Below are 18,898 nucleotides of genomic sequence, written 5' to 3'. Positions count from 1 at the left end.
TCTGTTAAATGTGTTATTTTAACATTTATGCATGCATGTAAAATTATTTGGTTTTCTCCTAAAATCACTTTTGGCAACACATTGTCCACCAGGGGCAGAGTTTTTGATGAAAGCCACAAAAAGAAAAAGATGGGTATGGTTGGGGTATGACATTGTTTGTGGAAGTACTTCAAACAGTTTAATACTGCCAGGGACCAAAAAACGGATGCTGAGTGACTTTAACAGAAATTTATTTTACAAGAGTCTTTGACAGAGAAAGCTGAACTACAACTAAATGCAACAGCGAGTAAGACAAGGTATTATGAGAAAGGCCAGAATACAAGCTGAGTCAGGTCACAGGAATAGCAGGGCCAGGAATGGGGCGATGGAATCTATAGCGGACAGGAACAGTGGCTGCAGGTGGAGATTAGCTGGAGGAGGAGGTGAACTAGATACGGGTGAGTACAGAATGCAATGTGGGTGCGCAGGGAGGCAGGCAGGTGAGGATGGCAGTTTGCGAGAGTGAGTTTTACCAGCAGCAGCAAACCAGAATCCTGAGGCGTGACTATGGCAAGAGCTGGAAGATGTAGCAGGTGCCGACTAGAGAACAGGAAAAGAGGGTTAAGCAAAACATGCTGAGGAACACAAGATACAAATGTGAGGCAGAGAACTGACTATAGTAAGCAGACAATCTGGCGCAGGTTCATTGTGAGCGCTGGTCATAAATACTGCTGGAGTAATTGCCAACACGTGAGGAGCAGGGAGGAGCAAGGAGGGCTCCACCAAGGGGAGGAGAGCCGATGCTGTGGAAAATTACTCAGACTCACACAGATCATGACAAATACACTGTAGTATTATGTTTATGGTAGTGTATTGTAGATGCACATATTCAAGAAACATTGACCTATGAAAATAAAAAGAAAAGTTGTGATCTCTGAAGGCATTTTCTTTACTTGCTTATTGTTTTTGCTGTTTTGGGGGTTTTTGTTTCTTTTTTGGGGGGGCGATGATGAAACTAATGTCTGGCTGTGATCTCCAGTCCCAGAGGAATCAAGATATAGACATAAGAAGAAAAGGCCACAATTAAGTATGCTTTTGCTAATGCTAAAGCTTTTAATCATCAAACTCATCTCATTCAGTAAAAATACATGTCATTAGTCCAAGTTTACCTTACAGTAATGCAAATTACATGTGTCACCTTATACATATGCTACATGCCATAGAATCCCATCCCCTTTGCTTTTTGAAGACTTATTCCAACACATAAGTACATTTAACAGATGACCCAAGTACACCAAAATGCATTCACTCCATGTAAAAACATTTATAACAACGCTGTTGTAAAGTAGTAGATTGTTTTTTTTCTATTCTTAATTTTTCGCACTTGGTGTCTTTGGCTCAACACTTCTGTGCATATTTCAATCCATCACACGTTGATGGATCTGGTATAGTTTGCTCTTTTTCTGTTGAATTTGACATGTGTGTTTTAATGTTTAATGTTCACAGAGTGCTCCTAGCACAGCTGTCTAGACACTTTCCCAATCAGGAGTGTAATTGAAGAAAGAGTGAGAAAGGTTAGAGTGGTTTCCTTCCCCGTTTGTTGTCTGTTTGTCAGCTTCATACCTTTAGTCAGTTATACATTGTAGAATAAAACATTTCAAGCTTCAAGTTTCCACAAAAAAAATATGTCAAAAGAGAAACATTTACAACTTTAAAACAATGTCCATCATCCATCCACCAGAAACAATAAAATAATCCTATAAATTGCATTTTTTTTCTTTGTAGGCTAAAGCTGAAATTTAAATATTTGCCAAATATGACAATTTTTGTTGTTATTCATACCAGCAAGATGTCATTAGAACACAACTTCGATAGTTATAGCTCATAAAAGAAACACATGGAACATTGATGAAACTGACCACATTTTTTGATAATCTACATCACACTGCATTGAATTTATATTAAGAAAGCTTATCAATTTTAGGTACAAAAAAAGTTTACTCACTTTTTAAAGAGCCAGCCTTTCCAATTGGTACCTACTCAGATTGACCCGCCACGGATAGCCAGTACCTAATGTGTGGTTGTCATCATAGCAACCTGTTTGAGCTTCCCACACCATCTGTCTGTAGCTTTTCATCAGACTCAAGGGAACATCGTGTTGTTTTTTGTAGCCATTTCCCCCAGTGCTGGGTTTCAAAAATGGCGGTTTTAATTTCTGTGAACAAGACACTCATGATTCATTGGGTGCTTAAAAAGCACTGTTTTTACCATTTCTTCCCTTGTCTAAACGTGACAGTAGTATTTAGAATAAAAGGACTGTATATTTTGTTAATCGTATTTCTGGTTTTACCTAGGCTATCAAATAATAATTTTTATCTTAAAGCATTTATGATACTGCAAAATTAGTCTATTTCATTATTGTAGCCATTTTTTTCTCTCTACTGAACCTCTTCTCTTGGATTTTCTTCCCACGTCACTTGTTCTGTTGCCAGACAAGGAAACAGTATTCCATAGCACATTTTGTTTTTACATTCACTGGTCATTTACATACTTTACATTATAGGCTACTGGGCCTTCCATAGTAAATCCAAGGTAAAAGGATACTTCCTCCTGGCTGTATCCACTTCGAATGTCACCCAAGTAAACTGGGCGCACCAATATTTTTAGGTTGGCTCCATAGTTAACATAAATTTCACCATTTTCTGATTTCCCTTTTATCCTTAACAGCTCATCCTGCACCTCTGGCCGGTTCCATGCTGCACCACTCTGCCAAAGATGATGATGCTTTCGTGAATGAGTACTCTCACTACTGGAAGAGTCTTGTTTTGAAACACGATCCAGAATTTGATCAAGTTTTGCTTTAGAAACTATTCGCTTTAGTCCACTGGATTTTCCAAGAAAGAAATGAGCTATAGTACTCCTTGCTGGAAACATGTAAGAGAAGCGCCGATGAAAGGATTTCTTGGCTGCTGTGATATATGTGCTGATATTTTGGCATGCTGCAACGCTTGCAAGCTTTTTGTCTTTTGTAGGCCACAGGAGCAGCATGGAGAGGTAGTACAGTTCTGTTAGATTTGATTGGGTGCCCTCTTTTTGCAGTTCCTCATTCAGAAGTTCAACTAGGTCTTCATATTTTTTTACCAACTTTGAAGATGGCTTGATGCTTTGCAAGACTATGTTTGCCAAAATGAAGTTTACTTTATCTGAGACAGATGATGAATTGTCATAGATAAATGTCCATTTTCTGACAATGTGCTCCATTTCAGTACCATGTTTATCAGTCAAGCACTGCAAAATTCCAGCAAATGTGTCCGCACGCTTTGTTTCCAGATAGAACTTCTGGTCCAGTATTTCCTGCCTGAGACTTAGATTAGGGTTTCTGGCCTTTTCGGATGCTTTCTCCTCATCTGAAGTACTGAAGACTTGTATGTACTTTCTGAAGTACTCAGATACTTTTCGTTTACTTCTTTCATCAGTCATTTCCCTTTCCTTTGACCTAGGCTTTAGGTATGTAAAATAATTCTCAAAAAAATTGAAAATTTCCTTCAGCCTTGGCCTCAAGGAGATGAGAAATTTCTTGTGTTCTGCCAGTACAGCCACAAATTCATTGGCAGTTGTGTTGCTGTAATCATATAGATTTTTCTCTTCAAGGTGCCCTTTGAGAAACTGAAGCATTTTATCTCTTTTATATCTGCCACTGACACCAGAGAGGGGAAGATCTTTAATGATGTCAAGAAGGATAATCATTACTTCTGTCTCTCCAACATAGCCTGATGTATTGTAGGACTTTGATCTCTTTCTGCTATGCAGATCAAAAGGATCTACTTGTTCATCTGCTTTAGCAAGCTCCTGTGACTCCTGGAATGCTTTTACAGCTTTGACACCCAATCTTAGGCATTCATCATATTCTTCAGGAGTTAGAGAATTTTGGATTTTCTTTTTGAGGTGGCTCTTATAAACTTGTCCAACTGTATCTGCAATGTAGGAATTTTGGTTTTTACTTTGTGCATCCAAAGCCCAACGCAGGGCTGATGTGAAGTCTTCTTCTTTCAAGTAGAAATATCTTGCCAGTGCTTGCGGCAGTGTTGCACTTCTGTCAAACCTCACTGTGGCTCTTTCTAAGACTTCTTTGGTTTTGTCAGGTCCTTCCTCAGCATATATTTCTTCAATTAAAGGAGAAAACAGTGTGTCTTTGTCATCTCCTTGTTCTTTTCTGTGGCGTGTGATGAGCATGCTCTGAATGTTTTGGACCAGAAAATCCTTTCCCATGCATGACTCGTAAACTCTGTCACAGTGCAAAATGTTGATGGTTATCTCAGACAGAGAAAGTTTATGTTTTTGATTAAGAACTTTAAGACACTTACTTGCAATCATCTGGTGCAAGAATCGCACTGCTTGATAGGTGCCATGTTCTTCGATGGTGAAGGTTATCAGCAGTGTGGAATAGGGATTCATTTTGTCATCAAGAGTTTCTCGCTTGTACAGGGCATCCTTTATGCCCACTAGTTCTTCACACAGAGACAAGGACAAGTAGGATCCATTGACATAAGTGTTCAGCAAAGCTAGGAAGGACAATAATTGACCCTGTTGGGTAGTACTGTCAAGATCTTTAACAGTGTTGCTCACCAGATCTGTAATGTAAGCCTCACTGAAGTTATTTGTCATGATCATGAAGGCATAGAAAGTTTCAGGTTTCTCATGGTCAATTTTGAGCTGTTCAAGTTTTCCAGAAAACAAATTCTGCTCTTTAGCTGACAACTTGTTTGTCATGAACACATTTTCAAAGTGGCTGTTTCTGGAGCTCTCATATGGAAATTGGGTCCTCTCACAGTTCAGTATAATTACCATGGGACTGTTATGTTGTTTTCGATTACTGGCAACATTCAGGATGCACTGTTTTAGGTCTGTTACATCTTCCCAGTTGTCCACCAAGAGAAGAACAGGGACATAACCTGGCTGTTCCTGTTTGCCATATATCACAAGATTCATGACTTGGGAAGCAATTTCATTATTATTTTCCATGTTGTTTTTAACAACAGCACATCTGAATTTTCTTCTTAGCTCCCAAAGGACATGCATTGCTAAAGTTGTTCCGCCACATCCTGGGTGATGGAATAGATTTATTACTACACATGAAGATGTGTAGCCTTGGACAGGTGTGATCAAGTCATATAGCTCATTGTATTTGTCTCGCCTGATGAAAGGCACAGAAAGGTAAAAATTCCACCATGTAACTTGTCCTCCTCTGTAAAAATCTTCCTCTGTTTTCTTCTTAAACCCTTGAAAAGAATCCATTGTTTCAATTTCTGTGTTCTCACATTCATTTTCACACAAGATGTCCAAAGCAGTGAAAAGCTCTTCATCTTTTCTTGTCAGTTGGACTGAGCTTGAACCTGTGGATGGCAAGTATCTCTGGGAGGACTGTGTTTGAGGTTCTTTGAGTTTTTTGATGGTGCTGGATATTTCATTCAGACTTAATTCATAAATGCATTTACTGGTGATGTCTTCCTTACAACGAGACTCAATCAGCCTTTTCCACTCAGTGAATATACTGGCATCTTTGCATATGCACACAATATTATCAGCTCCTTCTAGTGTGCGATAGATGGCACAGAATGTCTCCAGAAGAGGGCTTGAGATGTCCGTTTCTGCAGAGTGAAGAATAAATATCACCAGCAGTCTATCCTTGGAAAGCAAATCTGGCTTACAAAGCAGAGATATCAAGTTGCTGATATCACCAGAGCGTCTCTTAAGCCATTCACTGGGTGCGAGAGGCTTGTCTGCGGCGCTATCTTCATTTACCTTTCCATTGCAGAAAACCCAGCTTGTTTGTTTAAACAAGTTTAGCTTTCTAATGGTTGCAGTCAAACTGTCTTGAGTGGTATACATTCGTGGGTAGTGCAGATTGGCTATGTGGTGTCTTCTGTAAAAACTACATGTTCCCTTTACATCAGATTCTGGGTCAAACTCAAGAACAGCAAACAACTTCATCTCACTTAGAAAATCCAAGTGCTCCAGTTGACTTGAATGGCATTTGTCAGTAACCACAATGACTTGCAGGGAATTATCAAAAGAATCTCTTCCACGGGTTATGAGCTGCTTTAGTCTTTGACCCTGGTGGCCTTGTGGTGGGAGTTTCTCATCCTTTTCTTCTGCTGACTTGCGTGCTGACGCCCAGTGCTTCACTTTCTCTGTCAAGCTTTTCATTTCCTCTTGAACCACCCGAGGGTTTGTGTCTGCTAAAATGTTGATTGACCTTGAGCCATCCCTGACAAACAGGCATTCAGTTTTGCATTGCTGAGTTGTTTCTGCTGTAGTAATACTCAGTTGAGTATAAAAAAGAATGTGCTGAGTCTCTGAATATGTTGGAACTACATCAACCTCAATCACCCATTTGTCTGAAGTTGTTCCATCTTGATAGCAAACTTGTATAAATTTAGGAGGTCTGATGCACATTCTAGCAGCATTTACATGTTGTTCTTCAAAATATTCACTCACTGATAATTCAAATGCCTCAATATACTTATTGAAAGAGGTGATTGTGTGTCCAATAACCTGACCATGTTGTGGTCCTTGTTGGTTGTTGATTCCAAAATGAATAGTTCCGTTGGTTCGTGAATTCATGCAGCTTGCAGCAAAGCTAAACACTTCTCTTGTGAATTCATATAAGATTTCTCTTTCATCTGCTTCAGTTGCATTAGGCAGAAGCTGGTACTCGTGGATTGGGTCAAGGAGATTACTTGGACCAGTTGCAGGTGGAAAAATGTCATTTTCCATGTAGAATGTGGAGAAATTATTTTTGTCAAAGGGACGCATTTGACATACTTGTCTCCTAAATTGTAGCTCTGTTGTGTTGTCAGTATTTTCCTTATGCAACTGTGTATCGGCCCTTGTGTTCTGATCTGTTACTGATCTTATTCTGTCTCTTCCTGTCTGCAACATGTCTTCAACTACAGAACTTTCGCTTTGGATTCCTGAATCTGATGACACCGTTTTAGTTTCAACAAATTCATCAGTGTAATAACTCTCTGATAATCTTGCACTTAAATTAAATGTTTCTGAATGCTTCCTTAATTTCTCGACTTGTTTTATGATTTGTATTGCTGGAGCAGGTGGCACACCTAAGTCTAACAAGTCTTGTTTTTCAAAGGAGGCCAAGCAAGCCCCTGAAAATTCTTGTTCATAGAGGCTCTGTGCAACATGATTTGGTACCCTGAGTGTAATCACCAGCCAATCTTTCACATGTTCTCTGGTCCAGTCTTCAATTAGTGTCGGTAGCCTGAGGTCACATTCTCCCTGCACACCAAATGAAAGTAAAAGCAAAATTGATGTTAGGTCAATGAACATTAATATTTTTTTTCCAAACAGAAACTACTAGAATTAGGATTAGAAAATTTTAACATACAGTTTTTTCCCATTGCCCACTAAGAGGGAGTGTTGCTCCAGGTGGAACTGCATTCCTTTGAAAAGAAAACAATTATAAAAAGTTATAAAGTGATTTATGTAATTATTTTATTCAATACGTAAAATTTTCTAGACATTCTAGACATGCCAAACACATTTTTAAAATTACTAACTACTACTTGACAACAGCAACAATAATGATGAATAATCTCGATCGCCTTGATGCGATCGTGAGCCATTAACAGTGCAAATTTGCATTTGCACTGTTAAAGTTCGCCTTGTAATCGGAAGGTTGCTGGTTCGAGCCCCGGCTTGGACAGTCACGGTCGTTGTGTGCTTGGGCAAGACACTTCACCTGTTGCCTACTGGTGGTAGTCAGAGGGCCCGGTGGCGCCAGTGTCTGGCAGCCTTGCCTCTGTCAGTGCGCCCCAGGGTGGCTGTGGCTACAATGTAGCTTGCCATCACCAGTGTGTGAATGTGTGTGTGAATGGGTGGATGACTGGATGTGTAAAGCGCTTTGGGGTCCTTAGGGACTAGTAAAGTGCTATACAAATACAGGCCTTTTACCATAAAGACAGTGATATTTACTGGTGACTTCAGTTTAGCAGGCACATAAAAACAGCTGTTTATAATAGGGCTGGGCCATATTATACCGTTCACGGTAATACCGGTACAATGTTAGGCAACGATAAGAAAATGAAATATCGCGATAGAATATGGGTAAAACGCGCATGCGCAGTGCCTTTGTTTTCATACGCACATGGCCGATTGTTGAGTGAAACGGATGAACCAGAATTGGTTTGTAAAAATGGTGCAACTTCAGTGATGTGGAACTGGTTTGGTGGTTTGTCCATCAGATACACAACAAAGCACATTTTTTTGTAGAACATGCAAGCGGCCGTCGTTATTGCCATATTTGTCGGACTAAGGTGCTCGTAAATCTGGGAGTAACCTGGGTCCTAAACTCCGTCCGCTTAAGGTCCCAAAGTCAAACAAACACACAGCATCACTGAGGGTTAAAAACTGCCTAAATTCTTTCATCTTTAATAAAACGATCAGCATTGCTGCTTTACCAGGTGTTCAACATCCTGGCATCCATGAAAACAGAATTTATTACATTTAACGGAGTTAGAAGTTAGCAGGAAGCTAGCGGAAGTTAGCTTGCTAGTTTCGCTAGTTACCTAAGCATGATATAGCATGTTCTGACTGAGAGACTTCTGAAAAAGTCCAAACGTACAGCTCTGCTATCACTTCCAACATAAATGAAGACAGGAAACTAAACAGCAGTGACGTTTGTAGGGTTACTGAAGTTGGGCTAGGTGGTATATAATGATGTGCTACGTGATCGCTAGCGACACAGCTATGTTAGCATAACATAAACAGTGAAGCTGGAGGATGAACGCTAACCTTTTTCCACTCGATAAAAGTTAACGCGAGGGTTCCTGGTGGTTAGGGACAAATGCAATCGCATGGCAGGATGCTGTAAAGGGACCAAACTTCAGTCAGGAGAACAACTGAGATAATCAATCCACAATATGAGGTTAGTCATTAATATACTGCAACAACACGGGAATAGAGCAGCTGTGATAGAATACAGCATTAATGAATCAATGGTACAGAAGTGGAGGAAGCAAGAAGAATGAGTTGAATAAGGTTTGATTTATCTGACTGCTTTGTTTAAGCTTAATGTGCCTTATAATCCCGTGCACCTTATGGTCCGAAAAAATACATATTTGGCTTTTTATTTGGCACACTGCAGTTTAATGTTGCAAAGCACCTCTTTTTAACTTCAGTGGATATTATACATGGTTATGCTCAGGATATGTCAGCCCATTTCTACTGGAAATGCCTTTTGGTTAAACTTTCAGCAAGGAATTTGCATTTGCACTGTTAAATTTTTATATAGCTTTAATGCATATAAAAAAAAACAGCCGCTTGTTTAAGTGAAAATAAATGGATGTTTTTGTTTTTTTTTGCGCTAGTAAAGTTGTGGAGTTGTATTTTGTCTCGCATCAATTATATCGTCAGTTATATCGTTATCACAAATTTTCAAATGTATATCGTGATAAATATTTTTGGCCATATCGCCCTGCTCTAGTTTATAAGCACCAACACAAAACAAAAACATGTTTAGCATCACTGTTTGTTTGGGACCTTGGCCAGTAGCTTGACAAGGTGTACATCCAAGGTATACCCTCAGTGGCAGGGGAAAAATATGAGAACAGCACCACCAAGGCTGGTGATGGAGCAATAATAGAAGAGGATATGGGAGAAGGATGCAACCCATAATGGCAATACTCAGTGTCTAGTTGATCCAAGAGCAGACCACAGCAACCTCCCTGAACAGGGTCCAGTAACCACCACCAATGTTCCCTCAAATATTTAATGTGTCTGAGCGAACACACAAACTCCCTGAGCGATCCCTTGGACCACTGTGAGCGACATCAGACGTGTGCACTGTGGTCACGCCAGCATCAAATCCATCCAAGTTACATGGTTTATTAAAATAATCAAATTACAGCATTTACATTTATGTTAGACTACTTTTAATTGTGCTTTAGCCCACTTACAATGAAAGTTAAAAAAAAAAATCTTGTTCACGACCTGTGTAGTATATAAACAATATTGGAAGTAAAAATAACTTGAAATGCAATTTTGAAAACAAAACTTCTTTTTTTTTTTTCATAAAGCTCTGACTTGTATTATGAGTCTGTGGTCTGGGAGAGAGTCCTGTAACTCTCTGTCTGCAAAATACAGTATATAATGACCAATGTTGGGCAATTAATTATATAGTAACTTCCTCAAAAAAGTAACTGAGTTATGCAAACAAAGTTTTTCTGCAGCTGTTTACCTAAAAATGCAGCCAAGGCGTTTTTTAAAATAAACATTTCAAACTATTTACAGAACAATCAGGTGTTCTGCATCAAATTTGATGCCACACAAATTATTTGTGCCACTCCAAAAAATAATTTCTGTCCACTATGAGATAAAGGAGAACAACAGCCTGATACCTGCAGGCGTGACAACAGGAGATGTATCACTCCTGTAACACCTGTAACATTCAGCAGTCCCCTCATTGTTCTGACACACACAACAAAACTATTGACTACACTACACACTAACTACACAAGATTTGCGCTAAACGTCACAAATCTCTCACATCTTAAAACACCGCCGTCACTCCTAAAACTTCCCCCTTCCTAAACAACTAGATGCCACGTTGCCATATCATTTTTGATTGGTTGACATGGTACATTTTTAAACCAATAGGAAAGGGTGGGGGCTTTTGGTTTTGTTTTTGCTCACAGGCGGAGGCGCTTTTGAGCGCTTTTCCTTATAAAACGCCTGCGTTTTACCGCTTTCTTCCCACAGTAAATATAAACAACGATAGTATTCAGGATGAAAACCAAACATTGGATATATTTTTATCATAACTCTGGTTTTACGTGGCCTATCAACACAATTTAAAAACTGGTATAAAGTCCACACTTTTTCCGTCAATTGTTCCGTCTGTCCTGCTCACGTCTCCAATGGTTGTACACGTTGTCATTAACGTGGCTTCACTCCACATCAGCCACGCCGCTTTACTAGCTAAAACACGGTATCGGCACATAAGGACGCTGTCATAGCCTGTCAACGACGTTGATTAGCGCGCGTATATCACGAATGTGAATCGCATTATTGGCTGGACTATGGGATAAGGTGGCATCGTTCTAATCCCATACAGGAGCAGCCAGTCACTTACTGACTAACACTGCAAAACAGAATTGTTAAAGTATTAATTTTAATTTCAATTCAGGTTAGATTTTTTTTGTGCGCAACGGAGATCTTCTGTGCGCAGAGACCGTGCCAGCAGTGCGCAATTGCGCACGTGCGCACCTTAGAGGGAACATTGACCACCACAGTGGCAGATATCCTAGAACAGAATTTTCTCCAGCATGAACATTTGGACAGCGGCAGGCCCCGACATGGTTCACGCCTACTGGTTGAAGAAGCTAACTGCACTCCATGTGTCACGGTCCTGGGTCTTTTGACCCAGCATTTTGAGTTTAAATATAGATTGGTGTTCTCTAAGTTCATTTGTATTATGCCTAGGTTGCCATTATAGTTCATTGTTTCTTAGATTCCCCTTGTGTTTTCACCCCTGTGTTTAAGTCTCCCTCGACATTCATGTGTTTCATGTCTGCGTGTCTTATGTTGTCAAGCTCGTGTTTTCATGTCCGTGTCTCATTAGGCTTCCTGTTTTATTTTGGAAATCGTGTTTCTTTGTTCAATGTGTTTAATTTTACTCTTCCCTGTGACATCATTATGTTCATTCAAATCAGCATATGTCTCCACTTCCCCTGGTCACCTCCTGTGTGCTTTCCGTCTGTGTGTTTCTGTTCATTCCTGGTCAGGTCGTCTGTTGTGTTCCATGCCATGATTCCAGGCTGCCATGTTTCATGTCCCACGTACTCATGTAACTCATGCCCAGGTTTTTTTAATGTTCAATTCTAGTTTACCCAGTTTAGGTTAGTATTTAGTTTCTTATTGGTTCACCTTACCCTTTATTTTGTAATATTTATTCAGCCTTATTAAATGGCTTGCCTTTTGTTAACTCAAGTTACATTCCATTTTGTCTGTGCTTAGGTCCTCCTCCTTACTACATACAGTCTGCTTCTCAGCCAGAGTGTGACACCATGAGCATCCGCCAGTAGAAATGAACCAGCTGACAGAGCAGTTGCCAGAGACTGATAAACCTGTGCAATTCCTGGATTGATTACAAGAAGACCTTTGACTTGATGCCCCACACCTGAACCCTGGAATGCCTAGGTCAACAATATATACAAGATCACAGGAGCCTAAGAGCCTTCATCAGGGACCCATTGAGCATGTGGCATACAACACTAGAGGCCAACTTCAAGCCCATAGCACAGGGGTGGGCAATCATGAGGGCGGTGTCCCTGCAGGTTTTAGATCTCACCTTGGGTCAACACACCTGAATCACATGATTAGTTCGTTACCAGGCCTCTGGAGAACTTCAGGACATGTTGAGGAGCTAATTTAGCCATTTAAATCAGCTGTGTTGGTTCGAGGACACATCTAAAACCTGCAGGGACACCGGCCCTCGTGGACTGAGATTGCCCACCCCTGCCATAGCACAAGTCATCAAGTGCGGCATCTACTTGTCCCCACTGCTGTTCTGCATAGAACTGAACCCCTCAGTAAGGTCATAGACAAGACTGGCTTAAATACCGGCTACGAAATGGACTGGGGGAAGTGTAGTTGGATGGTAACAAAGAGAGGGAAGGTAGTCAGACCTGAAGGGACTGTGGAATAAGGAATATTTTACTGCTACTTATATTTATTATTGGCATTATCATTGTATTAATTAACATTGCATTAAACCACATAATAAGCATTTGTAATAATACATATAATCAAGAAGCAGGCTTGAGTGAAGGCCTGAATGGATTCAGCTTCTTGTTGCATTTGAGTTTGCCTAGCAACAGGTGACGCAAAGAGGAGGACAAGTCCATGGGGACCTCAAAGGCCTGAGATCATCACCATATTTGAAAGAGGATGCCAGAAAGGGGAACTTCTGTGTCTGCATTTATTACTTAGAATAGATCATTGTCTGTACAAGGGGCAAAGAATGTTCTTAAGATGCAAATTATGTGCTTGTAAACGCAAGAGGGGGCGTTATAATACCCTGACAATATAAAAACAATCTGAAGTGTATTTTTGGGTGGGGATTTACAACTGATGGTTTGCAGTTTACATCTCCCCATGCTGCGTGCATTCATTAAAATCAATTGTTTGACTGACCTCGTTTGGACCATCATTGTTTTACTCTCGTCCTCAATTTCGGACCCGTAACAGGACCACAATACCAGAAGGCAACATTGCAGACACTGAGAACAGCTACAAGTACCTTGGTACTTGCTTGACACCTGGACGCTTGGTAAAAACAGAATGTCATCCCATGACCCCCTGAGAAGGAAGGTGTAGGTGTAACTTTAACACATTATTTTTCTTTTCTTTCCTGTGATGCGTTGCAGTGCATATGGAAATGAAGTTTTGGTGACAATTCAGTTCAATTGTCAATTCAATTTTATTCATACAAAAGTCGACTCAAGACCCTACAATAATACATACAGAGAAAAAGCCAACAATCATAATCCCCAATGAGCAAGCACTTAACCGAAAGTGGAAAGGAAAAACTCCCTTTTTACTGGAAGAAACAGAACCAGGCTCAGGGAGGGGCAACCATTTGCCATGATTGGTAACAAGTCAACTCGTAAACTCAACCTAAACTGTTTCTATGTAGTTTGACACAGATGGTGTTTTTAGTGAGCTAAAAATATATCTGCTGGTTATCCCGTCTTTAATGTTTCAAATTACACATTTTTAAATAAATATTGGAAGAATAGGGTTAGTATATTTTAATTTCTAACCTTAATTTATGTTTATCAAAGGTTGCATGAAAATACTGTCCTATTCTACTGAAGGTGAAAGTGGTTAGTTTTCAATACTCTGGTGAAGTTCACTGTAATACTCTTTGGTAAATGGGCCAATTCTTTTATACCCTTTGCTACTCTACTCAAAGAGCTTGCACTATTAGATACATTGCATGCATTAGTAGATTACCTGCTCTACCACCTAAGCTATAGCCACCCCATCACTCCAGCCACAAGTACACAGTAAATAGATTACAGCAGCTGTAGGGGGTCATGGTAGGTTACATCAACAATAGCAGACATCAATTTACAGTTATATGATAATCCTAGAGTCACTCAAACTCCTTTATATGATCATTTACTATAAAAGAGGGTTAGAAATCAGACATACAAACTTGTGAAACATCTGCTTATGTCTTGTAGAATTAACTTGACAAAATCCACAAAGAACAATGAATATTGGAGTATTAGCATAGATTACAGATTAAGTGATTCTTTTCACCCATGCTGCACAAATATGCCTCATAGTAGAGTTTGCCCCTTTTCCAAATCTCACTTTAACCAATCCATGTAAATGCAATCAATCCTTTTCATTTATTAAAATTCTCAAGTTATTATATCACTAAACTGACATAGACAAGAGCAAAACGTAGACTTGCCTGTCCTTCATGGTTTCCCCAGAGCTTAAATCTGGTGGTGGGCTCTTTGATCTATTACTCTTCAGAGACATGCAAGATGACAGTGTAGATTTCTTTTTGTAGTCTGAATCCATCCTGTCCACCTCAGAAAATGAAGGATTCCTTGAATGACAGAAATGAGAGAGGAAAGAATGCATGGTTTACTGTCTGATTTCAGTTAAATTAATTTCAGTTTATTTAGCACTAATTCATAACAGCTGCCTCAAGGCCCTTTGGCAGGAGCGTTCGATTACTAGCTAACAATATGGATGAATTAACAGTGCTACCACAGAGTCAATGGAATATCCGGACTATAGCTTAATGTGCTTCATCAAGTCATAGATGCACCTAGGGCTGTGCGATATGACCAAAATCTCATATCCCGATATTAAGACATCTATCATCTGATAAAGATATAAATCACAAAAATGCAACATTTTCTGTAAATTCTGTGAATCTCGGGCAGCTCGACTTGTGTGAAGTGTTTCCAGCTGGGCGTCATGGACCTAGAGTCGAGTGTTTTAACTGATGCATGAAACGATACATTTTTAGACATAGGTTGTAACGGCCGCCGTTTTCTTTGTGAGTATTTATTACACAGCGTGCTGCGGGGAAAAGCCTGTTCTAACGTTTGAGTCTAAGGTTTATTTTTTAGCACCTGACGGCTCTTTTTTGCTTCTCATCCGTAAATACTCTGCATCTTTCACGTGATTCAGTTTATTTTGAAAAGTCTCAACAGGATCTTGAGCTTTATTGTGAAAGGTTTATGTGGAAAATAAACAAGCGGACACGCCGTGGTTTTACCGTCGTTGTTGCTAACGACAACGCATAAAAACAAGTGCTTGTCTGTCTGAAGTGTGGTTATATTAAATATAAGAGAAAGAGAGAAGTTTAAGAAATTAATATAGCCGCTACAGTGACCATCAACATGATGAAAAAATATTGCCGTACACAGTTTATTTTGCGACACCACGAAACAAACGATAGCGTAAAATGAAAGGATAGACGTTTTATATCGTCATCCGATATATATCGTTATATCGAACAGCCCTGGATGCACCAGGGATATTCCCAATGACAAAACATGTTTGGAAGGCTTCCACACTTTTCTGGGTCACAGGGACAGCGCTGCAAGTAGTAAGCCAAACTGAGCGGGGCTTGCCATTCTCGTTAAAAACCAATGGTGTAACCCTAGCCACATAACAATCAACAACAGTGAATTTGTTGCCTGGACATTGAACTGTGTGCTATTAGACTCATGTCTTATTACTATTATTATTATTGTTATGGGAATTTACCTGTGTGATCTTGGTGGGTCTCTGTGTTCCTCTCTCTGCTAATCCCACAGCTGCATCTGCCATAGCCCGGTTATGGACTCAGCACCCATATTTGCGCATCCTCTGCATTGAAAATAACAAAATAGAGTTTTATAATTTACAATGCAATGTCAATAATATATATTTAATCTCTTGTAATATTCTGGGAGATTTATAGTTCAACTGTTTCTTGTATTTTGTAACTTTATAATATGTGGTATCATTTTATTTAGTTAGGTTACTGTTCTTATGGTCTTGGATTAATTCTAAGCACATAATTTCCTTTGGGATTAATAAAGTATTGTGATTTGGGTGAAAATCAATCCTTCAGATGAAGAAAGGGAGGAAATTTGGATAATTCTGAGGCAGTCAGAGCTTTGCAAGTCCCCTCACCATACATCACCTACAGGGCCATATCCTGCAACATCAAGCGCCATCTTTTTTTCCTCCCCCTGGTCATCTTAACATGTCCAAATCTGTCAGGTGTAAGGTAATACACTGGGCTAACATTGTAAAATTCAAGTGGCACCCTGGAATTAACCAGACCATAACCTTCCTCCAGCATCTGTTTTGATGGCTATGACTTGTCAAAGATATTTGTCAATATGTTTCAGCCTGCTCCATTTCTACACTTCCATTTCTACTACATTTGTAGTCTTCAGGTTAACCTCTTTCAAGGTTATGAAGACAACTGCTCAGCATTGGTCGTCCATGCTCCCACATAGCTCCTGACTTTGTCTGCCTTCCTTGGCAGGTAATAGTTGCACTTGCCATACACTTACCATTCTCCAAAACTCTTCATGTTATTGCTTTGCCCAAGCTACCCTTAGCATTAGAAACAGCACAATCCCTCACTGACCGGGAACTCTGCTCTGCTCTAGGTGTTAAGGTCAGTCTATCATCTGGTTTCCATCCCCAGACTAACAGCCAAGCCGAGTACACAAACCAAGAACTAAAGGCAGCTCTGCACTGAATTGCATCTTCCAACAAGAACACTTGAAGCTCCCAGCTGGCCTGGAATGAATATGCCCATAACACCATACATCCTTTTCTACAAGACTGTCATCTTGTGAGTCATCCCTTAGGTACCAACCACCTCGCTTACCATGAGTAAAAAGGTGAGATCTCTGTCTTTCTGTTAAACATTAGGGGCCAGGGCCCCTAACCAGAGCCACCCATGCTGCCCTGGTTAGGATGAACAGAATAAACTCATGAATGATTGCAAAAGGATACCAACACCGACTTAATATTCAGTCTAAGAAACCATCAACCAATTTTATTGCCTCATTGGAGATAAATCTTTAGAGAAGTCACTTTTCATGGAACAGCATGAAGAGCTGGTGGATTTCTTTTGCTCTGAATCCACTTTTGAGAGATCTATCCATTAATTTCTACTTAAATTATGCCATATTTGTGAGGAGAATGCATTTGTAGATTGAGCAGCAGATATGAGTGTATGGGTGGCACCCATGAAAAACCTGCCAAATCTTTTAGTCCCGAATATCATATTCTGTTTTTCACTCACTTCTGAAAATCTGGTTCTGATTGGCTCCTAATTGTCAGCACCTGTGAGTATAAATGCAGCTGCAGCGATCATTTGGCATCTGCTCTAATCATATTTGACTGATCTGGATATGGGCCATGCCATTAGGAAAGTGGTTCCATAAAACAAATTTACAGCATTATTTTGATTTAGCTCTAGTACGATCACCAAGTTAAAGGACAACTCTCATATTACAGGGGATGTTAGACAGGCCACCAAGCAGGCATTCCAATACAACACCACAACTTGAAAACACTTTCCTCACCCTGTCAGAACTTTATCTTAATTTTTGTGCTTGTCCCGCTAGAGCTCAGTGCAGCATTTGATACAGTTGATCGAAATATTTTATTAGAGTGATTAGAGAATGCTGTAAGTAATAGATGTATAATACTGCAATGGTTTATATCATATGTATCCAAATTTGTTCAAGTTAATGGAGAGCCTTCACACAAAGATTAATTATGGCTAGGGATGGATACCGGTTTCGGCACCGGTTCTTACATAAACGGTAGTAACCAGACCGAAAAGCAGCGCACATTTCGGTGCTTTATTTCGGTGCTTTTTTTTTTTCTTGAGATGTCATACACTTTGGATTCTAGCCAATCATTTTACCTTTACAAGGATAGTAGGCGGGCCCAGGTACGTACTGTGAGGAATTGAGGTGTTATTTTTCTGCCATTTTTATTATTTCATTTTATTAATTTTATTTTTATTATTTTGTTATTGCTATTGCATCATAATCATATAACAAGCATCTGCATTGACGCATTTATTAAGAGTGATATTGCATTTAGATGTTTAAACATATTGGCACCCAATTAAGTTTTTATTACAGGTGCAGTTATAACCACTTTAAACTGTTGAGTTGAATTTATAATCTTAAATGTTTATATGCAGACGGCATGGTGAAAGAAAAGGCCCCACGCAGAGTAACTCTGTGCCAAAATAAGACAGGAAGTTACATGTTTTTGAAGTTACATGCTTTGCAGGAAGTGAAACCAAAACCAGAGTCTGAGTGAAAGTTATTCTGAGGAGCTAGTTGGCAGGTGAAATGGGGTGCGAAGACGCAATGTTCTTTTAATTGTGTCACAAGTTGTCAAACAGAACATTTGTGGTTTTGTGATGACGCAATGAGGGGGCGTCACTAAATATACTCTGATGCATATAAAACTGTAGTTTGATGTTCGGAGGATGAGATTGTGGGGCTCTCTGCTTACAGAGTCAGCTCATTCTCCCACACGTGTCTTTTCATTAAAAATCATCGTCTTTACCTTTTGGACCAGTGTGGTTACTTGCATTCCGCCTGTGTTTACTTCCCTATATTTTTGAACCTTAACAGTACGTTCTTTTAGAGCAGAGCTACAGATTAAAAATGCCCAGGGCGAAGTGGTCAAAAGTCTGGCTGTACTTCACAGCAAAAGATGCAAACTCAGCAGCCTGCAACAAGTGCTTTAAGCCCCACGCCCCGGTACCATGAGCAAAAGGAGGAGATCACGTTTAATCGGTTATAACACGGGTGAGAAATATAAGTCCAGACAT

General features: G+C 39.8%; 1 protein-coding gene across 2 annotated transcripts in view; it reads right to left on the bottom strand.

Annotated features, from left to right (window-relative positions):
* Positions 1–213: 213 nt before the first annotated feature.
* Positions 214–18,898, bottom strand: part of LOC120435685 (sterile alpha motif domain-containing protein 9-like) — a 41,414-nt gene continuing 22,729 nt past the window's right edge. Inside the window, exons 2-6 of one of the 2 annotated variants that reach the window (XM_039605535.1) lie at positions 15,799–15,900; positions 14,483–14,623; positions 7,385–7,439; positions 7,207–7,275; positions 214–579 (exon numbers count right to left, since the gene is read on the bottom strand). In XM_039605535.1, coding sequence (XP_039461469.1) covers positions 334–579; positions 7,207–7,275; positions 7,385–7,439; positions 14,483–14,595 — 483 coding nt within the window. In that variant the 5' untranslated portion in view covers positions 14,596–14,623; positions 15,799–15,900 and the 3' untranslated portion in view covers positions 214–333. Of the gene's footprint in view, positions 580–1,069; positions 7,276–7,384; positions 7,440–14,482; positions 14,624–15,798; positions 15,901–18,898 lie in introns of those variants that run through there. The other variant, XM_039605534.1, reaches the window with a different exon arrangement.

Source organism: Oreochromis aureus, linkage group 22, assembly GCF_013358895.1.
Source record: "Oreochromis aureus strain Israel breed Guangdong linkage group 22, ZZ_aureus, whole genome shotgun sequence".
NCBI classification, from domain to species: domain Eukaryota; kingdom Metazoa; phylum Chordata; class Actinopteri; order Cichliformes; family Cichlidae; genus Oreochromis; species Oreochromis aureus.
The sequence above is the reverse complement of the archived record's forward strand: the minus strand, read 5'-3'. Positions and strand labels throughout refer to the sequence as shown.